Source organism: Pogona vitticeps, chromosome 4 (genome assembly GCF_051106095.1).
Source record: "Pogona vitticeps strain Pit_001003342236 chromosome 4, PviZW2.1, whole genome shotgun sequence".
Taxonomy (NCBI): domain Eukaryota; kingdom Metazoa; phylum Chordata; class Lepidosauria; order Squamata; family Agamidae; genus Pogona; species Pogona vitticeps.
The window spans coordinates 127812659-127836833 of record NC_135786.1 but is presented as its reverse complement, the minus strand read 5'-3'; the positions used below and the strand labels follow the sequence as shown (position 1 = coordinate 127836833).

Below are 24175 nucleotides of genomic sequence, written 5' to 3'. Positions count from 1 at the left end.
AAACAATGTATTCCTGGTATCGGGCAGGGTGAAAAAAATAGTTGGAAAATACACCAGCAAGTCAGCTGCCTGTGTCTACTCTATCAGGATTAAGTCTGCGATCTCTTCGGTCACTCCGCCCTACCCATGTGGTCTGTCTCTATGGTCCTGGGGGGAGATCTACCAACAGAGGAAGATGTTGTGGCGCTTGTTGTGGAGTTTCAGCCGCGGAGGTTCGTTCGTCCGTCCTCTGGAAGGGGTACTCATTTTCCTGCCCTCGTCTTTCCCCTTCTCTCGACCTGACACGTCTCTTTTGATTTCTCCCCACAGTGAGACCGTCTGGAGGAGGAGGAGCTGTTGGCGTTTCCCGCCCCCGTTCGGTGGCCCCGATCCGACCCCCGGAGGGGGAGTCCGCGCAGTCCGAGGAAGGGTGAGCGGCGGGAAGGGGCGGCCGGAGGGTTGACCTCGGCCTGCTCGCGCCCAAGGGAAGGACACGTGATGATGCGCGTGGACTTCGGGTGTCAGGCGTAGCGACCATAGAGGGCGAGGGTGCGCAGGACGCCTCCGTTTAAGTCAGCCCGACTACAACTCCCAGAATCCCTCAGCTGCTCTCCAAGGGAATGCGTGTTGTGGAGGGACAAATAAATACATAAAAATTGCCCCAGCTCTCCTTGTTGCAACCTGGGGGTGTTTTGTTGTAGGTACTGGATTATTTCCCGGGGGTCTAAAGCAGCCGCCCACTGGAAGCTTTCCATTGAAACGGCGCCAGGCATAGCTTTAACAACAAAATAGCAGAATAAGTAATTTTACAGGTGTCACTCATATTTTACAAATTATAAGAAAGTTAGCTACTGTCATGTTAGCAGGTGATGAAGGCATAAATCCTCTCAAGGCCACTTAGAAAAGCAGATTTTATTTCATTTAGAAAAAGGCACTTGGAAGTATTTTGAACTGCTTTGCTGAGATCACTTTTGTCACCAATAAAAATTTTAAAAATGCATGTTCTTACAAGAGAAGAAGAATGTGACTCAGAGTTTCATCCCTTCTATGAAAATGTGGAGAACCTTAAATGGTAATAATTCCCTTCTCTTGCTACATGGAGATAACAACATGGGACTACATTGCAACACTGTTACAAGATACGGATACCATGTATTATACTAATACTGTATTTGTACTAGCAAGAAATCTTTGAAAGTTAAAAACATTAACTCCCGCCTTTTTTCTTTTTTGCACAGTATAATATGTGCATAAAGAAAAGTATGAATGTTTGGCAGGAAGACACATATGCTGCAGCCCAAAACATAATGCTGGAAAAGTTTTAGACTACACCGGAATCCTAGATTTCTCTTGTTTCCTGTGAGCAGCTCTCACTCTTACATCACAGGCAGTGAAAATACTGTAGTGTTAAAAGAGTCTCTGACATTCCTCTTAAGCCAAATCTAGACCTACCATAATTATATGGAATTATTAAAACCATTTGGGGTGAACAGTTCAAAAGGAAAAGCAGAGCAGGGGAGTTTACATGTTGGTTCTGAATATACAAATTAGGAATATATATGAATACTATATACATTATTGAGTTACAGGTAGTAATGTCTATGAGAAGAAGTCCTTGTTCCCAAACATTAAATGCAGCCAGTGTGCAAGTTTCTTCACCTGTTTTAATGCCATTTTTGTCATTTTTTTTCTGGAGACGGCAAGACAGGCATTGGCAGCACAAAGCCCATGGATATGGGAAGCTCTCACATCTCTGCTGTCCCTTGGATGCCTTCACCTGGGTAAGTGTGGCAGAGAAGAGTCGTTATTCTGGTGACAAAAGCAAAGGTGTCGGGATTGAAGGTGTGCAAAGGCTCCATCAAAGCTGATTGGATAATATTCAATGCTTTCTCTCTTTTGTCAGAGTGCATTGGTTGTTCTTGCTGTGGAGTTAGCTAAGCAGGTCCGGTGGCTGAATTTTGTGCAACCAGGTGGGGTGGATGGCAGGATTCATCACTTGGAGAGTCAGCTTGCTGTTTTGCCACAACATCAGCACTCAGGTACGTCTATTTGGGGCAGGCAAAACTACAGCTAAAGCTTCCTGTTATGAAAAGAACATGTCGTGTACCACATGTACAGCTCCCGGGACAAAACTGAATTAGAAGCATGAGGGTTCCCATTTGTTCAACACAGTGAAGACAAGAGCCCCAACAGTGCATTGGTGTATCTCCTTGTGATATTAATTTGTTTTCCCCCAACTTCAGTCCTTCTGACAGGCCCATCTTCTTCCTCCAGTGGGGTAAAAGAACAAATCTTCAAGGGAGTGGACTCTGGGTGTGCACGGAAGAATCCCACTTTTAGCAAAAGTTCACGGCAAAAAGAATATCAGCTTTTTTCAGAAACAGGTACAAAACGTGATTAATGGAAACCAAACCATGTATTTATTGTTTATTTGTTTGTTTTAAAAGTGTATATTCCACAGGTTTCCCTGGAAGGAGCTCATGTCAGTAAGAAACAAAGTCAACAATTTTTAAAAAATCATCCAAAATAAATAAATAATAAAGGTCCGTGCCTGTTCGGTATTTTCACATGCAAACTCGCAATAGCAGAAGCTGCCACAACAGTCTGCCAAGGTACTGTTTGTGTGCCTGGTCACACACAACTGACACCTTGTCAAGAGTGCTGCAGCAGTAGCTTTCTACAGCTAGAACACTATGGGCACATAAATACAGCAGTTAATCCCCTTCAGGCTCAGAACATACTTAGGCTCAGGGCAGTAGAAGGTTGGTCTTGATTATGCTCTCTGCAACAACCAATAAGTCTCCAGACCATGAGTGGGCAAAGCCTGGTCCTGGGGTCATAAGCAGCCCACCAACATTCATTTGCTTCCCCCAGCCCTGCCTGAACCTCCCTTTTTCCAGAGAAAAAAGGTGAATTGCTTCTCCTAGAAGTCTCCAGGACTGGCGTTTCATCTTTTACATGGATTGCAAGAAACCCCTGCACTGTTTACTACTGTTTTTCAAAACAGGAAGCTACCTGCAGTTTCATTTTCGGTGACTTTTGGCAGTCTGCAGTCACTATAGAGAGATCTAGGAGGAGAAAGTTGGTTCCCAAATTCACAGAAGCTCCCCACCCCTGCTGTGATCCATGCAGCAGCATGTGTAGCTTTATAAGACCAAAGATCTGAAGCAGTACATCAGATGATGGCTGGGGCATGTGGATACTCACAGTACCTAGTTGTCAATCTGTGAGCACCGTCATCTTGAATTGAGCCCATGAGCAAGCCATCAACCAGTGCCACTCAGCTAAAATAGGTGGAATATTGTCAAAATGCCTTGCTCTCAACCAGCAGCCTAGTTACAGCATGTTGTACCATTTGCTGCTTCCAGATGCCTTTCAAGGGCAGCCTCATGTAGAGTATGCTACAGTGGTATGTTCCTGCATTAACTAGGGAATGAATGAATGACCAATCCACTTTTGTCAGGAACAATGATAGCTAATAATCCAGTAAAAGCTGGAAAAAGAGACCCGGAGCAAGCAGCATCATGTGCTGATTTAACTGAACTTAACATCTAACAATCAAGATGTGAATTTAATTAATATTTTTTCATTTAATTTTAATTCTTACTTTTCAGTAAGGAGTCTCATCCCGCCAGGCTTCACCAGTGTCTATTAAATCATACGTGCTTTCCTGTGTTAAGAGTTCAAGCTAAGCCTGTTACTCTTCTGTGTTCATCAGTTAGTAGCAACTGTTTAAAAAGAGAGAGAATAATAATAATAATAATAATAATAATAATAATAATAATAATAATAATAATAATAATAATAATAATAATATTATTATTATTATTATTATTATTATTATTATTATTATTATTATTATTATTATTATTATTATTATTATTATTATTATTATTATTATTATTAATACCCCGCCTATCTAGTCATTTTGACCACTCTAGGCGGCTAAAATTTAATGAATTAAAACATTACCATTATTTTCATAATCTGGAAACTGGGACTATTAATATATGTTTGTAGCAAAAGAAATACTGAGAATCTTGTAGTGATTGACATTGGTCCACCTAGCCCAGTACCTACTCTAGTGAGCAGTACTCTCCTTTGCAGGGGCTTTTCCAAGGCCTGCTATCTGAAATCCAGGGAGCAAAATTGAACCTAGGACTATTGTGTGCAAAGCACATATTCTTACCTATGAAAGTAAATGAACAGGCCAATCTAATGTACACTACTGGTTATAACCAGCTTTCTGTACTTCAACATAGATCTTTCTCCAACCTCATAAACTAAGACACAGCCCTTTCTAATGCAGGCAAGGGCATTTATGCCTCTATTTCTGCAGTCCCCAGGTCTTATTTCCTGTTCTGCTTTTGTAACATGTAACACAGGTTTCTAAGCCATCCAGTACTAAGACATGCTGTAATCAGGTTATTTATTTGAACTCTTGATGATGCATTGGATGAATGCAGTTTAATGAAAATGGCTTTTTTAAAAAAGTAAAATATCTGTTCACTATAAGGAGTGTCAGAAAATTTTGCTAATTTAATAGAAAAGTATGAGAAAAATCTATAGGATTGGGAGCACAAACTATGGCAAAGAAGTCAGATCTTGTGATATGGCCTCATCTCTCTGTCTTTCTCTGTTTTGTAGAGGACTTCCTCTGCCCACCCAGCACAAGCCATGAACCAGGTTCACACCTATCCCAGCTGCAGGTACTGCCTTTTAAACCTTTCATGAAGTGTAGGCTTTTGCATGAATTTGCCTCACAGTTTCTGGAGCAGGTGATAATAAGCTAGGAAGAAGTCTACTTTATCCCAGATAGCTTCATTCACGCCTTTGTATTTCAAGATCTTCTATCAAACTCGGTCTCCTCAAGCAAGATTTCATAGCATCTGTTATGAAAACAAGTTTACCTGTGAAAGAACTGATCCAACTTGCTTTTTTATTTTTACATTTCCTTGGAGAAGACTTGTTTCCTTTGCTGTATTATAAAACATGCTTTTTAATATTGAAAGTTGAAACACAACCATTAATACATAGTTCTGCCACTTGATGGCACCAGATCATTCCAATATTGAAATCATAGACCCTTTAGATGTCTTCAGAAATACAACAGTGTAAATTTCATCAGGCTTTGGGAAAATTAGCTTTTGGGTAACTCTGATATTTTCTTTGGAAGTGTTGACATCAATATCTAATACTAAGGGATATAGTGAGGAGTTAAAGAGAAATTAAACAGTCTAGGAAGCAGGACATTGAACCGGATGAACTCTGTTGTCTGTACAGCAGGGCAACCCGAACGTTCTTATGTCATTTTGCAATAGTTGTGATTGTGACCTTTGTCAGACAGAAGGGGAAGAGATGTGATCAAATGTAGGCCTCTCCCCCAAAATGACTAAGGTGCTGCGCTAGGATTCAGAAGGAGCTTCCTCCATTTACAGTTTTGAAACTTGCTTATGATTCATGTATATAGTATTGCAAATTGAGCAGGTCTGCAAAAATAAATTTAAAAAATTAATAAATCACCCTTCCGTTCCAGAAAGACTGTGCCCTACTTGCAGGCAAGATAATAAAATGAGATCTGTTCTGAGAAGGTTGGTTGATTCCAGCTTTTGGATACAGCTTGAAACATATATTTCTGGACTTTAGCAATCCTCAGAATTGGAGGCACAATGTAAAGAGCTGACCTTTCCGTTGTCCGTGCTGCCATGAGATGAATCTAATTGTCCACTTAAAGTGAAGAAAAATGGCTGCTTTGTGTACAGTCTTTTCAAGTCTACAGTCTTTTTTATCCCTGGCCTTTGTATGAGCTGCTTTGAGTCTCCTCTTTCCTGCTAGGCTACTTGTCCATCAGAAAGTGACATACCAGGTGATTTGATAAGATGTGAAGGCAGCTACTAGTGCTATTTATGGACTTAAATGGCCTGAACAACAGGGTCATTACTATGGCAACATTTCTAATTGGCAGTTTTCCAAAAACCAGAAACAGGGCTGCTCTTCAGGAAACGTTTCCATTTGTCCAGACCTCTGATGGAAGATGTGAGTCTCAAAGCTATACAGCTGTATAGTTGAGAACACGTTCAGCAACTTCAGGAAAACAGTACACAAAAACTTAACAGTCAAAGTAGAGTGTGTGATGCTGCTTATTGCAAATTGTCACTGAGGATTTGGAAAGCTGTCCCCTTCAGGTGCCTTTTCTTTTGTTGATTGTTAGGTTATGAACCTTTACGAACAGACTATATTTTGATCTCCAGCTCCCCCATTCATGTGTTCATTCCTTTGGACAACCTGTTTCATTTATGTTGATCTCGGCCCAAATACTGTGAAGGGAACAATGAAGGTGTTGGTGATTACTTGTATAGTGCTTAAAATAAAATAAGCAGTTTTCAGATAATCAACATACTGGTCATTCTAACTGTTTATAAGAGAAAGCTTAGCAAACAAAAGGGAGGAAAAGTGCAATTGAAACAGATTTTTAAAAAATAAAGTATGGAGAATTTTATTAAACACAATTCCACAGTTTTTCTTATGCAGACGTTCAATTATTTTTGAAATAATAGAATAACCATTAGGCTTATAGCACAGGAGAATGTGTGTATGTTTCAGCTGCCTTTGGGTCTCATTTTAATAATTGGTCTGTATGTTCATACGCAACAACTTGCGAGGGTAGCTTGCATCATTCCTTTGCTTTCTTTTAGTTTGGGAATATTTATTCTCAGATCAAGGCTAGCTACAAGGGGATTTACACCACATATGTGTACAAGGCGTACTACTTTCCTGCCATTATAATTTGAATAAGAAAGAGGGAAAGGTATAGTGATCTTTCCTCATGCTAACTTATATTTTAGTTGTTTGAACACTGCTTAACATCAGTAACAGGCTAGGATGTTAGAAACCAGTGTCCATTCCACAAGCCTCCTCAGGACTGAGTGGCTGGGCTTTTGTTTTTGTTGGAATAACGCAATAGGGTATCCCTCTTGTCAGTCTAAACAGGCAGTTGCTGTAGTGTGACATTTCACAGCTAAAACAACTAAATCTTGTGTTGGGACCAGGGGCTGAAAAATTCCTTTTAGCCTGAAAGAGGTTACAAAGGAAAGATTGCCTACAGAGGTAGTGAGTTAGAACAAATGTGCCATGGTGATTCTTCTCTCTTTGCAGAGCAACCTGAAAGAAGAGACATCTTTAAATGAAGCTGCTTCACAAATGCAACACGTGTTCCAGGCCAGCATTTCTGTGGCATCCAACATCCTGGGTAACAGCTTGTCAAGCATCATTTGTTTACCATCTGTTTTTCAAGCAGGGGCTTTGATATGTTATAGTGTCATAGGACCTGGGGAAAAATTAAAGATTAGGTCACTTGCTCCTTGCAATGTTGTGGCTTTCACAGAAATCAAGATCTTTGCATCTTGGCAGGCTAATAGCATTCTTTTGTTATGACAGCTTGAGGGAAAGGCTGATGCTCTTCTCTGACAAAAACAAAAAAGGATTGTGACATCTTCAAGGACTAACCAATTTATTTCAGTGTGAGTTTTTATGAATTACAATCCAGTTCTTCTGAAGCACTTCTTCAGTGTCTCTCAAATGAAGACTGCAATTTGTGAAGACAAACACTGAAATGTATTCATTGCAAAGCTGCTAGTATACTTTTTGTTTTGTTTGTGTTTGTGTTTTGCTTTGTTTTTGTTGTTGGTATTGCTGAAACATCAGAGCCAGTGCAGTTGTATCACACAGAGTGTTGGACGAAAGACTCAGGAGACCTCAATCCAAACTCCCACTTGGCAATGGAAATCCTCTTGGAATGGCAATAGTAAACTGTTGTTATGATCCATCAAGTTCCACCTTCAACTCATGTCGACCCTATAAATGAATGCTCTCTGAAATGTCCTGTCCTCAACCACACTGCTGAGCTCGTACAAACTCAACCCCGTGATTTCTCTTAGGGAATCAGTCCTTTTCATTTTTGGTCTTCCTCTTTTCCTGCTGCCTTCCAACTTTCCCAGTATTACTATCTTTTCCAGGGAATCCTGCCTTCTCATGATGTGCCCAAAGTAGGGCAGCATCAGCTTCAACATTTTTGCCTCCAGAGATAATTCAGATTTGGCTTGAACTAGGACCCACTTGTTTGTCTTTCCGGCAATCCAGGGCATCTGCAAAGCCCGCCTCAGCACCACATTTCAAACAAATTAATTTCTTTCCAGTCAGTTTTCTTAACTGTCCAGCTTTCACACCCATACATGAATGTGGATGATCTTGACTTTGGTCTCCAGTGACACATCATTTTCTAATTCTTTTATTGCTGCCCTTCAAAGTCCCAGTCGTCTTCTGATTTCTCAGCTGCAGTCTCCCTTTGATGGTTGAACCAAGATATACAAAATCTCTTAACTATTTCAGTTTCTTCATTGTCAGTGTTAAAGTTGTGTAGTTCTTCTGTAGTCATGATTTTTGTCTTCTTAACAGAAATCTTAACAACAATGGTAAGCTGCTACCTGAATATCTCACATACCTTAAAAGTCCTATTGAGGTCACAAGAAATCAGAGGTGACTTGACAGCACAGACTAACACAGTTCTCTCTCTCTCTCTCTCTCTCTCTCTCTCTCTCTGGGAACTCTGTAACAATGTCTGCAATTGTCTCTTCCTCCATCTACTTATAAGCACGTGGCCCTTACTGCTGTGTATGATGGAGATGGTGCTGGGAACAGCATCCTTGTATCTTCCAGTAGCAATGCAGATCTGTCTGTTTCTCAGCTCCAACATTGGCTAGTCCCTTGTCCTCTTTCCATTTGGTCACCCCTATCTGCCCTTCATCTTCCTGTCAAATCACCTTGTCTTTGTCTCAGTCTCTTGAAACCTAACTTTCTAGAAGTAGCTGGGATGTTTGGACAACCCCTGTTGCAGTGGTTGCCATGATGGTGTTTAGCTATCTCAATTCAAAAGGAGAATTGCAGTATTCACTCACTGATCCTTGGCAGTCTTTCATGGTGGGGCATGAGGGGAAAGGGTGTTTGTTTGTTTGTTTGTTTTGATGTTGCTTTTGCTTACTATCTTTTGATGTGGTATTTGTTCGATCCTTTTCAGTATATGTATACACATTATTTTTGCTTTATACATTGTCTTCTAGTTATGTCAGTTGCCTTCTTAAGGAGAAAGGTGGGGTAAAAATATTTTTAAATAAATAAATAAAGGGAATTCCTGGATCAATCTTTACCCATAACAACCTCTGAGTGCTCCAAAAAGTGCTTTGTGGATGGTAGAGCCCATGTTTCCCAGAGAAAAGGTTGCAGGTTCAGGTCTCAGCATCTTCAGTGAAAAGAATCCCAAGCAGCAGCAGTGGGTAAGATTAGATTACAGACCTTGTAAAGCTGCTGCTGTTGGAGAGAATGATGAATTGCATAGGCTGATACAAGGAAGCTTCATATGTTCATGCATGGCAGTCTCAAAAGTTAGTTATTCCCCTCTCTACTTGTGTGCTAGATGTAGGATATGTTTCCCTTCTAAGGAATTTCCTGGATGCAAATACTGACCCTGTGGATACTAGAGAAGGAGGGGGTGTCGTGGAGGTTCTTTGTTCGCTGGAGGGGGTATAGTTCACTGGTGCACATTCTTTGTAGTAGCATTCAATTTCACAGTATTCAAGTTCTGCCCTCTTAAATTCCTTGTATACAATAGAAGAATGAAGAATATAGAGTATTTATTTATTTAATATTTTTAGTTACTGGTTTTTCTGAAAAACAGAGTAAACTTTATATTCAAAGCCGATTTCAAACCAGAGGTCAAATGGGATACTACAGTTTTGACCACGCGAGAAGCTCAGCAAAAACGAATCCAGCCGAACTCTGTCAAGGTGATACCAGAGATAAAGCCCAGTCTTGTGTACTCACCAAGCTGTTCTCTTGGGGTGGTGAGACACTCAGCACAGCCTCAGCTGAAGACCTAAAATTCTGAACAGTCTCATATGGGAGGTTGCAGTCTTTCCGCTATAATGATCCCAAGCCTCAATGCTGTGCAGCTCAAAAACAGTCAGTTGAACTGTGCTTGGAAACAAATTGGACATTAGTGCAGGTGGTTGAGGTGTAGTGACAGGTGCTCTGAAGTGCACACAAGAAAAACATAATTTGCACTAACCAGGGATTATGAAACTTTCCCAGGTCAGCTCTGCAAGGAGTGCATCAGGGTAGCAGGATCACTAGAAACAGGTCTTGGCGCTGTCGGTATAATGGTTAGACCCAGGCATTAATTACTTAGCATCTGACAGAGAGAGAAAAGCACATGGAAAATCAGCTGTTGAATCGCTGGTAAATTGACATTTTCCCTCATCTGGTAGCATACGTATGGGATGATGACAGCAAATATCTCATAATTGTAAACTGGAAAGAACCATATATAAATAGATCAACTGCACTTCAGCAAGTCACCAACTCACCATGGGCTAGAATCCTGCTCTTTATTTACAGTGGTGTAAGTGCTATGATATAAGTTATGTGACTTGCTGTGCTACAAGGAGTACAAATATCAACTCATTAATTAGCAGAAATTTGCCATTGAGCATCATTGAATTTATGCTGGGGAAAATAACCGATAGGATTTTGGCCATTAACCCCCTAAGCATATCATTATTCCGAAGAAGCATCCCTTTCAAAACAGCACACATTTATCTACTTCCTCCACAGTTTCTTTACTTGATTCCAAGAGAGAGAGACTTAAAGGACTGATGGATTTCATTAGCCCCCCCCCCAAATCTGATGGCCCCTTTTGATTTTGTTTTGTTGCACATACTGCAACACACGTGCCTCTTAGAAAAATGAATCCTCTGACTTCCACAAAAGTGTTCATTTATTGCATGATTTGAACACCATGTTCATCATTACAGTTTCAGCTTGGTTGTTGATCTGGCTGTACCAATCACTCGCCTCCTCCTCGCTATATGCAAATGCTGAGATAACAGTTGCTTGAGATAGTCTGAACACACACTCCATCACACTCATATCCTCCTGCCATTTTCTTTCTACAGTGGAAGAAATATTGTATAGATAAAGCAGAAGGGGGGGTGAGACCGTCTATAAGCAAAATACAAAGTAAAAGTTTGGTACCGGTAATACATTTACAGGAGCATCACCAAATGATGGGCTTTAGAATCCTCAGGGCTGTTCATCAGACTTTTGGCTTGCAGTTTGGGAGAAACTGTGGCTTAGAAAAATCATACTAGCTACATGTTAGAGCCATACAATCTGACGTTAAATATTGTGTACATAGTTGAATATGTTGTTGTTATTGTTGCATACAGGATTAGTCATAATAATCACAGCGGTTGATGCAAAATCGGTGAGATCTGCACCTGATTAAATAGCAAATTGTGATCATTCTGTTGCATAAACTATGTTTTAAAGAATTTAAGTAGCAATTTTGAAAGAGTTAGCTATATTAAATTTATTTCAGCTGAAAAAAGGGAGTGTTATCACATCATAAATACTGAGATTTATTATACGAGTGTAAGATTCTGAGGATTATAATCCCATCTTCTCAGATGCGTGTCATAAAATTGCCTTGTTGTATTGTAGTATATGTATTTTATATGTATACTCTATGGCAGTGGTTCCCAACTTTGGGTCCTCTAATGTTCTTGGACTAAAACTCCCAGAAGCCTTCACCACTAGCTGTGCTGGCCAGGATTTCTGAAAATTGTAACCAAGAACATCTGGGAGCCCAAGGTTGGGAACCATTGTTTTTGGTTGCAGAATTGTGCACATGGTCAGCTATAAAAAAGATAAGAGGCATTTAAGATGTGAATTTATTGCAAGATCCCAAGAATTTCTTAATCAGAATGGTAACCAATGAGGACATGTTAAGCAAATTGATAGATTAAAACCATAAAGCACATACAGTGTAGAAAGCTAGAATACATTTGTCACACAATGAAACTAAAAGTACGTATTATTGCAACTAATTGTTTGGCATAAAATATGTAAGAAGAGGGGTGCAGGAGAGACAGAAGAGCGCACTGGCTTACTTGTTTGAAACTTGGTTTAGATGCATGATTGTTTAGAGCTGTCACATCCAGAATCACAATGTCCATGATAAAGTCTATTGACAAATGTTGGTCAGGCCCTGGCACTTATTCAGTAAAAATCATGGGCCAAGGAGAAAGCTGACCAATGAGAAACATGTTCCAAGCAGTTAAGAAGTTGTGCCATAAAGGTGGGTCCAGAAACCTGTTGATCATAGATGATGGGGTGAGTGCAGAGAGGGCTGCATCTTTCTCCAAGAGGGGTGCATCAGTGGGGAATACACTGAATTGTTGTCTCTTGTCAAAAATAATACCACAGAAATCCGTTTCTGTGGTTTAAGGCAGATGGACCAACCTTGTTGCACCTTCCACACAAAAAATGCTTTCATGGAGATTCCATGAAATGGTTCTTTCTTGTTGAAAAGTGCTATAGAAATGAGGCAGCATACTGTTGGTCAAAGCAGTGATCCAGTCACATAGAACATTTACAACTTGCCTATGTCGTTCTCTCTTCCAAGGCCTTAAGAACATGCAGGATGGACAGCACAAAATGGCATTTTCCTGTTTCAAGATGGCTGCAGACAGAAACTACGATAAAGCCCAGTTCAATGTGGGAATGTGCTATGAACATGGAAGAGGCACTACGAAGAATATGGCCAAGGTGCTTCAGTCCTTTTATTATACCACTTATGGGCTTCTTCTCTGTATAGAATACTTGCATTGCTCAGTTAGACCAGAAGGAATTGGTCCAGCATGTGTTGGAACAGCTGGGCATGTGGAACAACTGCAAGCTATTTGCATTTCCCCAGTGTTTCTCCATAGCCAAGTCTTTTTATGAAGGTATGTCAAATAATTAGAGAAAAGGATGAAGGTAAATGCTGCTTTTGCAAGTCCATGCAAGGACCGGATGATTGAGCCGACACAGGGCATTTAGAGAAGTCATCAGAAAGTACAAAAAAGGGAAGTATCCTATTGTACTGACAAGAAGATTGAGAGAATAAGCCTAGGTAAGAATGAAGGAACTTAATGGGTCAGAATGATTGCAGGGAGGTTACAGAAAGGGAACATATACCAAATAAGGATAGAAATAAATAAGAGGCTGGGGTCTAGGTAAAGAGAGGAGTTGGAGATATAAACAGAGCCGGGCCTTCCGTGATCGGTTTAGGCACACCAGATTATCTGTACACATTGGAGTACCTAACCAATGGGGAAAGAAGGGAGGGACCATGCGGCCAGGAATAGGGGATAAATATCATGCTACCTGTATTGATGGGTGCGCCTACCCAGTTAGGACACCCTCTTTTGCAAAAGTGGTTTTTAATATAGAAGAGCTGCTTGTTTTCGTGGTTACTGCATTAAGTAACAAGGGTCTAAGCATTTCTTACAATAAGAATTAAAGAACTGAGAACCTTATGACCGTAAACAGACTGCTCAGATATAAAGATCCTTATGTGTATGTACATACAAATATGCATACATTTTATTTATTTATTTATTTATTTATTTATTTATTTATTTATTTATTTATTTATTTATTTATTTATTTATTTAATTTATACCCCGCCTATCTGGCCCACCGGACCACTCTAGGCGGCTTCCAAATATAAAATCAAATAATAAAACATAGACAAATACATAATAATCAAACAAGAACAGCAGTAAAGATAAAAAGGAAAAGTAAGAAAAAAATCAAGAGTTGGCTGGAGGGAAGGCCTGAATAAACAGCCATGTTTTTAATTGGGTTTTAAAGGTGCCCAGCGTGGGGGCCGCACGAATCGCCGGAGGGAGATTGTTCCAGAGGCGAGGAGCCACCGCCGAGAAGGCCCGGTTTCGTGTCTTCTCCTTCCGGGCCTCTCTCAGCGTCAGGCTCCTCAGCCTCACCTCCTGACTCGCGCGGGTGATCCGGGTAGACCTTGGTGGGAGGAGGCGTTCCGCCAAATATCAAGGTCCTAAACTGTTTAGGGCCTTATAAGTAAGCATTAAAACTTTGAAGTTGACACGGAAACAGATGGGCAGCCAATGCAATGCGGCCAGCGTTGGAGAGATGTGTTGATATTTTCTCACTCCTGTAAGGAGACTGGCCGCCGCATTCTGCACCACCTGAAGTTTCCGTGTAAGCCTCAAAGCCAGCCCCACGTAGAGCGCGTTACAGTGATCTAATCTTGAGATTACGAACGCATGCACCAAGGTAGTATACTCAGAAGAATGCAGGTGAGATAGAGAACTTACATTTACACCAACCCTGCTTACATACATAGAATTTTTGTTCTGTGATGTACAGTGGTGTCTCGCATCACGACGTTAATTCATTCCAGCAAAATTGCTGTAGAACGAAAACATCGTGATGTGATTTTAAAAAGCCTATAGAAACGCATTAAAAGCAGATTAATGCATTCCTAGGGGCTTCAAACTCACTGTCCAGCGAAGATCCTCCATAGCGCGGCCATTTTCACTGCCTGTGCAGCGAGGAATCCGTGCAAAAACAGCAGGCAGCCATTTTGTTTACCCGGCGGCCATTTTGAAACCACTGATCAGCTGTTAAAAAATCATTGCTTTGCGATGATCGGTTCCCGAAGCAGGGAACTGATCATCACAAAGCGAAATTACCCCATAGGGAACATCATTTTGTGATCGCTTTTGCGATTGCAAAAAGTTCATCGTGATGCGATTTCTTCATCAAACGGAGCACCCGTCTTGTGGGGCACCACTGTACTCACGCATAACACTGTCTCTTGTGATCAGTGGCCAAAATCCTTTTGCTTAGTATAGTAAATTGCACTAGAGTAGGTCCATTGAACCAATGGAGATTTAATCAGCCAACTCCTCTGTAAATTCTGTTGATTCACATGGGCCTACTCTAACTATGGCTTACTATGCTAAAAGCAAGTTACAGTAGGCCATTTGAATCAACAGGATGTATGGAGAAGTTGACTTACTACATCTGCATTGATTCAGTGGGCCTGCTGTAGTGTGATCTACTACACTAAGCAACAGGATTTCCTTGGAAACACATGTAAATAGTATTTCTGTTTATTTAGTATTTTCAGGCAGTGGATAAGTAAATCAGTGGATACTGATCCTACTGGACAGTATATGAATATTTCCATGCATTAGCTCCAGCATCAGGGGAGTATACGTACCTCTGAATAACATTTAGTATTGAACACTCACTGGAAGTGGCTGGCCACTGTGGAACAGAACGCTAGACTGATTCATCACCACTTCTTACATTCTTATATAGTGTAATAAGTTGCTTGAAAGTTTCTCTTCCCCTCCCTACTCCATGCAGTGCCTTCCCAGTTGCTGGTCATTCTTTCTTGATTGGGTGAAATATGGCAACAGTTTTGTTTTACATTCTGTGGGACTGAAACAGAAGGGCATCTGTTTGTTGTCTGGCTACATCTCTTGTGATGTCGCACCTACCTTTTCTGATGTTCTCTATTTTTTAGGCACTGTTCTACTACCGACAAGCAGCTCGCCAAGGGCATACCATGGCTCAGTACCATTATGCAAAGTGGCTTCTCCACCACTGGCCCAGAGCAGACAACAATGATGGAAGTCTAAAGGAAGCAATGGGGTTTCTGGACCAGGCAGCCACTTCAGGACTCGTACAGGTGAATATTGAGTTAACTTGAGTTTTGGGACAGTGCTCAAAGGGAAATTGGCCTCACTTGAAGGGATGCTGGCAGTTATAGGTGACACAAGAACCTCTTCCTTTACTCCTCTAAATTTAGCATTGTGTGTGATTAGATGAGATGTTCTCTGGGCTTCTCTCAGGTAGTGAGTTCTAGTGCAGATAGTAAGACAGCACCAGGTTTCCTATGCTTCACTGTAGTTAATGGCCTTCATGTAAACAGTGTCTGTAGGGTATATCTTGAAACAGAATTTGGGAGGGGAAAAATCATTACTGACAGCTTAAACATTGTCTTTACCTTTGATAGGATGGTGCTTAACTGTTTGGGGCCAGAAGGCCATCTTCTAGCTGTACTACATATACCCAGGGCTAGATCTGTGCATAAGTTGTGAAAGCAACAGTTCGGGGACTTGGGTTATGAAGGACTCCTGTGCACCAAAAAAACACAGTGGCAGCAAAAATAATGATTTTTAACAATATATATTTTTAAATAATGCTACAGGGCCCTCAGCCTGTAGATACACAGAGTGTGAAATTAGGATTTTCATATTTTATTGTGATTGGGTTGTTAGTTGCCATCAGGTTACGTACGTAGAGACCCACAGTGGATCTGAGGGAACAGGAAGGGGGGAGGGGGTTGGAGGGGGCAACCATTGAGGTTGTGCAATGTAGGGGAAAGAATGGCAGTGGGGGTAGAACATGCCAACAGAGGAGATGTCGTAGATCTATCCCTTCTTCTAGTCCTACCCCCAACCAGTTGGTATCAGGTGACCATATTAGCAAACCCTCAAGCCACACATTGCTGTTGATGAATGCTAGGTCTGTACAAAATAAGATTGCCCTCATCCATGATGCAATTCTGGATGAAGGTGCTGACCTGGTGTACATTACTGAGAGGAGGGTGGTGTCCCCCTCTCCCAGCTGCGTCTGCCTGGGTACTTGGTCCAGCACCAGTGTTACTCGGAGGGTCGGGGAGGGGGAGTTGCTATAGGCCAGTGGTCAGGGAACAGGGGTAATTTACCCCAAATGGGGTAAAAATGAAAATCCTGGGGGTAATGAGCAGAGCGCTACCCCCCACCCCCACCCCTGCCACCCTGCCGCCTTGTGAATGACTACTTCCGCTGCAGCTGAATAAGGCGGGAAGGAAGGTGCAAGAGAGGGAAGGGTGGATTCATTAAGCTTATTTAAAAGTAAGATTGTAGAAAATTTAGGGAGGGTGGGTGGATGTATGTGAGAGAGAGTCTGACTTCCTTAGACTAGATGTCTGAAGTATGTAGCAATTGTGTTTCTCTATTTCTCATCCCCAAAACAGGCAAGAGTATCATAGTTTATTCCCCAAATCAGAATCTCTGTCTCTCTGCTCCTGGTCCTGCTTTGACTGCAACACCAAACAAAAGGTCTTACAAGCAAAGACTGTGGCTTTTTTTATTGAGTCAATCCATCTGATGTTCAGTCTTCCTCTTTTCCTGCTGCTTTGCACTTTTTCCTGAATTGCTGCCTTTTCCAGTGAGCTTGCCTTCTCATGATGCCATTGTAATACAATACACTTTGTTTGGTTATTTTAGCTTCTAGTGAGAGTCCACACTTAATTTGCTTTCCTTATCTCTCTGACAAGCTATGCTATCTGTAAAACTCTTTTCCAACACTACATTTCAAATAAGTGAAATGTGTGTATACGCTTTATGTAGTGTATAAAATGTGTATTAAAAGTCTGCACCCCTATATGTAGCTGCTTTTCTGAGGGTGGTTTACTTTAGAGGAAACAAGTCCAGGATTTCAATGTGCTTTATAAATGTTGTTGTTGTTGTTTAGTTGTTAAGTCGTGTCCTACTGTTTGTGACCCCATGAACCAGAGCATGCCAGACCCTCCTATCTTACACTGCTTCATGAGTTTGGTCAAAAATGTTGGTAGCTTTTTTATTGCATTTAAATTGTTGTAAGCAACCCAGAGACCTTTGGGTAGTGTGGGTGGCATGTAAGTTAAATAAATAAGTAAAAATAAATAAACACCACCTTAGAACAGCAGAGCTGGAAGGGATCCTATGGATCATTGAGTCCTGCCCCTGTCAAAGAGGCATAGTGGGGAATCAAACTCCCAACCTCTGACTCCATAGCCAGATGCCTAAACCACTGAGCTATCCAGCAGTTAGCTATCCTTTGCTTGATTCTAACCAACAGGGATGATTTAGGGCAGGGGTCTCAAACTCAATTTACCTGGGGGCCGCTGGAGGCAGAATCTGGGTGAGGCTGGACCACATCAGATTTTTCACCAAGCGGAGCAAGAGCCCGAGGAAGCCACCCAGGAGTTTCCTTAGCCCGGCTGGGGCTCCAAGGAGGAGGGGTGCGCGAGCCCTCGTCACCAGCCACGACCCCCTCCGGCTCCTTCTTCACTACCAGCAGCAGCAGCAGCAGCAGGACGAAGTGGAGGAGGGAGGGAGCACTGGCAACCCCCTAGTGGGGTGGGGAGGAGGGCAAGACATAAAATTAAAAAAATACCTCACAGAATTCTCCTTGCCAAAGGAGAAAAGCCCCCACCGGTACCTGCGAAATTAAACAGAACGGGGTGGGCCCCCCACAGGTGCTCTTGACAGCAGAGGACACGTGGGGACTTTGGGGGGGCAGGCAAGTCGGGGGCCACAAACTATCACCCGGTGGGCCGCAAATAGCCCCCAGGCCGCATGTTTGAGACCCCTGATTTAGGGCATGTCCAGACTGACTGTTTTGGAGCAAGCTGGATTGGACTGCAAAAGGTTTGGCTGGGGTCAGGGAGGAGTGATGTGCCATTTGGCATGTTCCCCCCCTCCATTCAAATGGTATATTGACCTTCACGTCAATTAAATATTTCCTCTGATCATCTGTTGAGGATTGGGGAAATGGTCTTTTTAATGTTTGCTAGATTGTCACTGATGCAATGAATCACTTCAATTAAATTTAAAGCTACATTTTTCTTTGCCTCTGTATATTGCCGATCGAGAAACTGTCTGCAGTCATGGTTTCCGTCAGGAATGCACAGGCAAGCTGTGAAGGAGGAGACATTGGTGTGCCGTCCTCATCAAAGCATACCTCCGAGAAGAATCAGAGATGCTTGAAAGGCGTACTGGTAGAGATAGAGAAGGAGGAGAGGAAAGCTCTAGAAGTGCGCTTGGCAGATGACATGCGGGAGGAGCTAGACCTCATCGTGTGGGAGGAGGTAATAAAAGAGGAGGAAGAGGCGCGGGAGTTTAGAATTGTAACGGACGGAACGGTGAGGCGTACAAGAGATAGTGCAGTACAGACCGGAGAGGAGGAAGATGCAGATAAGGTCAGAAGTCTAATAGAGGAGTTCCCCAACCTAAAGACAGGTGGGGGTGTTTACTCCCAGACCCCCCCTTTACCTAAGCCTGATGACGTAAAGATTGCACCGCTAGAATGGACTGTAGTGGTTTACCCACGCAACCAGTATGAGGGGAGGAAGGTGATTCGGCCCAGTCCCTGTTTCAACAAGCCACCCCTCAAAGGGGACTGGGCGAGACACCCTTGCTGCGGAACGGTCTGCGCAGTCAGGGGTACACCCTTGCGGGCGATGACTGATCAGGAGTGTTTTGGCCTGGCCCTGATGTGAGGAGTGATATATTTACTCCAGAGGGGAAGATTCTGAGTTACAGAGTTGAGTTGCTTTGATCCGTCTGAGTTGGTTGACACTGCTGTTACTGAGAATAAAAAAGATTCTGTTAAATTTTTAAAATCGTCTCCGGTTCTTATTCCCGCCCAAATAAGGGGACCGCCTCCAGTTTTTGAAGAACCTGATCACACAAGCACAGAAAAAAAATGATTTAATCAAAATGATTCATCCCATCAACAACTATCTAGCAGATGCAATAGAAATAATTGCACTCCCCCTACCCCTCTACAGATGATCAGGGAAAGTGTTCAAATTCCATTAACTTGAAATGGCTGATAAGAAAGTTGACAGTGGAAAGAGGTGCAACTTGCACCAAAATAGTAGAATCAAAAAGATGTTCGTTGGGGCAGATTGGCCCATGCCAGTGATGTCTATGTGTGGATGCGAGAAAAAAGAGCTAGGAGGTAAGAGGGATGGTTTGTAGACAAAGGGCCTTTTCGGCAGCCATCCCCATACTATGGAACACCATCCTGAGGGAGATTCGTCTGGCACCAATGTTGATGACATTTCAGCGCCAGGTCAAAACCTTTCTGTTCCAGAAGATTTTTAATTGAAATAATATCAACTGTGGGTCCTGATGGCAATTTTTAGACTACTGTATTTTTAATTGTATTTTAATTGTTTTATCTTTTATTGAAGTTAAATTGTTGTAAGCTGCCCAGAGACCTTTGGGTAGTGTGGGTGGCATATAAGTTAAATAAAATAAAAAATAAATAAATATTAAAACCAGTACTTCTGAGTTAGACAGGAATATAAGCCAATTGATGCATCCTGAAAATACAGCAACTGTCTTAATTTTAATACATGACTTTCAAACTGTTGTTTTATTAACACTAGATGCATGCTTCTTGTTTAGCACACAAGTAATGATTTTACCATTAACATATTAATTCCATGTCTCTTATATGGCCTTGGCACTGTCTTATTCTGCCACTGCTTATTCCTTTGTATTCTTTTCATGACAGCTGCTGCTTCACCAAGATGGCTACTCCTCACTGATATTTTTTAACCAGAGCTTAAAGGCTTTAAAATATTTTAATATTACACTCATGCAAGCAAAGATAAACACATGCTTATATATTCTATTGAAAAACATAGGTTAACCTAACCCTAAACCCATTTCTCCAGAATACAGATGGTTTTGTTTTGGTTTATTTGTGGTCAGTGATATGTATGCCCAGGTAAGTGTTCTTAAAATTGCATCCTACAAGTGCCTCACTTTAGCTAGACCATAGGTTTTTTCCTCTTGCCAGGAAGTCTAGACATCTGGTATGAAAAGCTAGCAAACACTTTTCTTTATTCCAGGCACAAGCCTATCTTGGGATGCTCCGTCTGAAGGGCATGGAGCCTGGGAAGCAGAGAGTACAGAAATGCTTGCACATGACAGCCGGGAGTAGTAGGGTAAGACATTTTCTAGAATAAGCCTGTTTTCTGATTTACGTGAAGTATGTGATATAATAAAACAGTCCAGTGAAGACATTTCCTTAGTATTAACATCTAATAAAACATTGGAAATGTAATCAAACATAAGCAAGTATTTCTGACTTCTAGAGTGACCAGTGCCTTTGTAGTCTTGCAGAATGAGCATAATTTTTTAGATGTGCAGTTTGTTTTTACTAATATTGAAGGAACACACTACAGTGGGGTCTCTACTTAAGAACGTCTCTACTTAAGAACAATCCAACTTAAGAACAGCTCCATTTGCTAAATTTTGCTTCTTCTTGAGAACAGAAATCCAAGATAAGAACAGGAAAAAAAAACTTTCCTGCTCTTTTTTTAACCTTAGGTCATCTTAGGTTAAAAAAAAATTCTCCCCCTAGTGGTAGAGTACGTATTAACCAGCTTTGCATTAGTTCCTATGGGAACTAATGCTTCAATGTACGAACACACCTCTACATAACAAAAAAACAGCCAGAACGGATTAATTGGTTTTCAGTCCATTCCTATGGGAAATTTTGCTTCATCTTAAGAACGTTTCAACTTAAGAACACCATTCCAAAACGGATTAAGTTCTTAAGTAGAGGTTCCACTGTATTTACAAAGCGTCTATGCCCAAGTAACTGCCGGTTAGAGACGAGATTATCAACATTCTGTGTCTGTCTAAAAATGCATAGTGCTTTCAAATACAGTGGTGCCTTGACTTACGAACACCCTGACATACAAACATTTTGAGTTACTAACAGCTCCGGATGTGAAATATTGCTTTGAGTTACGAACTATGCCTTGCCTTACGAACAAAAAAAAACGCCTGCCCTATTTTTTACCTAAGTTCATCTAAGGTCAAAAGAAGAACAAAATTAAAAAAATTCTCCCCCCCCCAGTGGTAGATTAACTGGCTTTGCATTCGTTCCTATGGGAACTAATGCTTTGACTTACAAATCATGCCTTCACATAAGGACAAAAAACAGCCAGAACAGATTACAGTGGGGTCTTGACTTGAGAACTTAATCCGTATTGGAAGGCGGTTCTCAAGTCAAAAAGTTCTCAAGTCAAATCTGCATTTCCCATAGGAATGCATTGAAAACCATTTGATCCGTATCTGCTCTTTTCCGTCCATAGAAACTAATGGGAAGCTGCTATTCTGCCTTCGACCACTAGAGGGGGATATTTTGTTTCTTTTTTTCTTAGGTCAAGAAAGGTTCAGGGAAGGCAGGGAAAATACAGTCCAGGCAATACCGTACCAGGCAGTCCGAAGACTGTCTCCCAATCCACTCTCTAAACGCTGGGAGGAGTGAGGAAGCAGACAGGCACCCTTTTCACTGCCCAACAGTTAACTGAAAGTTCACTTTTTGCACTTTCCCTGCCTCCCACGTGGGTTTTTTTCAGTTCTTAACTCAAATCTAAGTACTTAAGTCAAGTCAGTATTTTCCTATGAGAGCGGTTCTTAAGTCAAAATGTTCTTAACTCGAGCCGTTCTTAAGTCAAGACCCCACTGTAATCAGTTTTCAGTGCATTCCTATGGGAAATGGTGCTTTAACTTATGAACGTTTTGACTTACAGCCATCGTTCCAATACGATTTAAGTTCTTAAGTCAAGGCACCACTGTACCCACTATTTTCTTAATGAACTAAAACTTCCTGCTCATCCCAAATAAACCATGCATGTGACCCTTTGTTCACATTATCTTGGTAGAAGTTAAATCTAAGCAGTGTAGCTTCTTCCCGTGTCAACAGAAGCCTCTTCTGTCTTAAGTACAAGAATGGCCACCACCCCTACCATAGCTGTGGTTTAGTAATATGAATAGTAAGCCTTAGTCTCCAAGACCCCTCTTCATAGCCAAGCCTGTGCCTTGCTGGAATCTACAGTTCTAGAATTTGTAATCACAAGAATTATGCTTCTTATCAGGTGCACAGAGTTGCAGTGATATTGATGGCTTATTTCTTCAGTTATGCCTATCATCTTAAACTTGTGTGTTTGCATGCAGGATTCTTCATGCAGATTTCATTTGGGTGATGGCTATGAAAAGCATTTTGAAATCCATCACAAACATCAGCAACCATCTGCAAGGAACAGACCTGCGGATGAGAAAACAGAAGTGACAACAGAAGAGGAGATTGCAGGTATTGATTGGGAGGCCAGCTCAGTGGGAAAAAGATGTTGGAGGGTGTCTAGAATAGGATGCACCAGGAAATAAGGGAGCATGGGCAAGAAAAAAACATTCAGCTGGGAATGAGTATCAATATGAGTGGTGGCCCATTGTCTCGTGGCGCCGTGGTTAAACTGCTGTAGTGCAGCTAAAACTGTACTTGTGACTCGGGGTTCAAGCCCAGGTAGCCGCTCAAAGTTGATTCAGTCCTCCATCCTTCTGAGGTCAGTAAAATGCTTTAAGTGCAGTGGGACGGTATATAAGCAGAACACTTTGTGGCTTTTTGCTTTGATACAAAAATGAGATCATTCAGATATTGATCAACATTTAGTCATGTCCACTGTTTTTCCTTGAGAGTGCAAGCTAATGTGGTTGTAACAATTGTTTCGTATACTTTTTCGTGCTTAACAGTGAAGAGTTGGCAACAGACACCACTGCAAGCAAGAAACTTCTCATCCAGCCCCTGCCTTCAGAGATTGGATCAGCCACTGGCTTCTCATGTGGGGCAGCCAGCTGTTGGCCTACTTCACTCTTGGAGCACAGGAAGTCTCAGTGACTTCGCAGGTGGATCTTTACATGGCATCCCTAGTCCAGCTTTCTCAGATGGTCTCACCTTCAGGCTACAATCCCTAGCTTGGTCCCCAGGAACAGTAATTGGCTAATAGGCCTAATGAGGAAGCTTTCTTCTCAGACTTTTGGAAGATGATGCCTGTCGTCTTGGTTAACAAAATCACTTAAACATTTCAAGTATATATATTTTTTTATCTTCTCCTAAATGTATACTTTTTAAGATGATAGTTCTCAAAAAAACTATTACACTTACAGAGCTCTAACAATGCATGATGCAGCCAAATAAAGCAAAACGGATGAGCTATCTTACTTTCTCTTTCCCATCTTCTCTTATCATATACTGTCCACTACCCTCAGCAAAATGAGTATTCATTTGCCTTAGGAGAGGGTGCCTTGCTGACATCAGAGTTATTATCAGGACTTAACTGCTACACCTCAGAAAGGCAGTGCTTTAGGAAAAAAACATCTAGGCACCACTTGATCATGGAGAAACAGGCAACTGAACTCTTCTCAGGAACAATCAAGCTACGAAAGTGAATACTGTATAATACAGATGTTGTATGGTTTAGAATACATAATAAACAGGTTTCTCAAAAAAAAAAGCGTCCAATGCAAGATAACACTTATATGATTCTCTGAACATATCTTAAAACAATTGTGGACTTGAAGATTTGTGTAACAAGGGGATAAAAGTATAATAAATAATTTTTTTAAAATGAGTTCTGATATCTAGGCAGCTGTAGACT

General features: G+C 41.5%; 1 protein-coding gene across 1 annotated transcript; it reads left to right on the top strand.

The window, feature by feature from the left end:
* The first annotated feature begins 108 nt into the window (after positions 1-108).
* On the top strand, positions 109-24031 carry DELE1 (DAP3 binding cell death enhancer 1). The gene is made up of 12 exons (XM_020799184.3): positions 109-212; positions 310-409; positions 1676-1760; positions 1883-2018; positions 2223-2363; positions 4627-4688; positions 7135-7228; positions 12497-12639; positions 15428-15592; positions 20579-20674; positions 22698-22833; positions 23271-24031. The coding sequence occupies exons 1-12, from the start codon at positions 176-178 to the stop codon at positions 23519-23521; spliced, it is 1446 nt and encodes a 481-aa protein (XP_020654843.3). The 5' UTR covers positions 109-175; the 3' UTR covers positions 23522-24031.
* Positions 24032-24175: the final 144 nt, after the last annotated feature.

Bases quoted from the DNA above. Each gene is read 5' to 3' on its own strand.
- DELE1 (XM_020799184.3), top strand. From the start codon at position 176: ATGTTGTGGCGCTTGTTGTGGAGTTTCAGCCGCGGAG. The intron at 12,640-15,427 runs GTGCTTCAGTCC...TCTATTTTTTAG, and splicing joins CTACGAAGAATATGGCCAAG to GCACTGTTCTACTACCGACA. The intron at 15,593-20,578 runs GTGAATATTGAG...TCTTTATTCCAG, and splicing joins CCACTTCAGGACTCGTACAG to GCACAAGCCTATCTTGGGAT.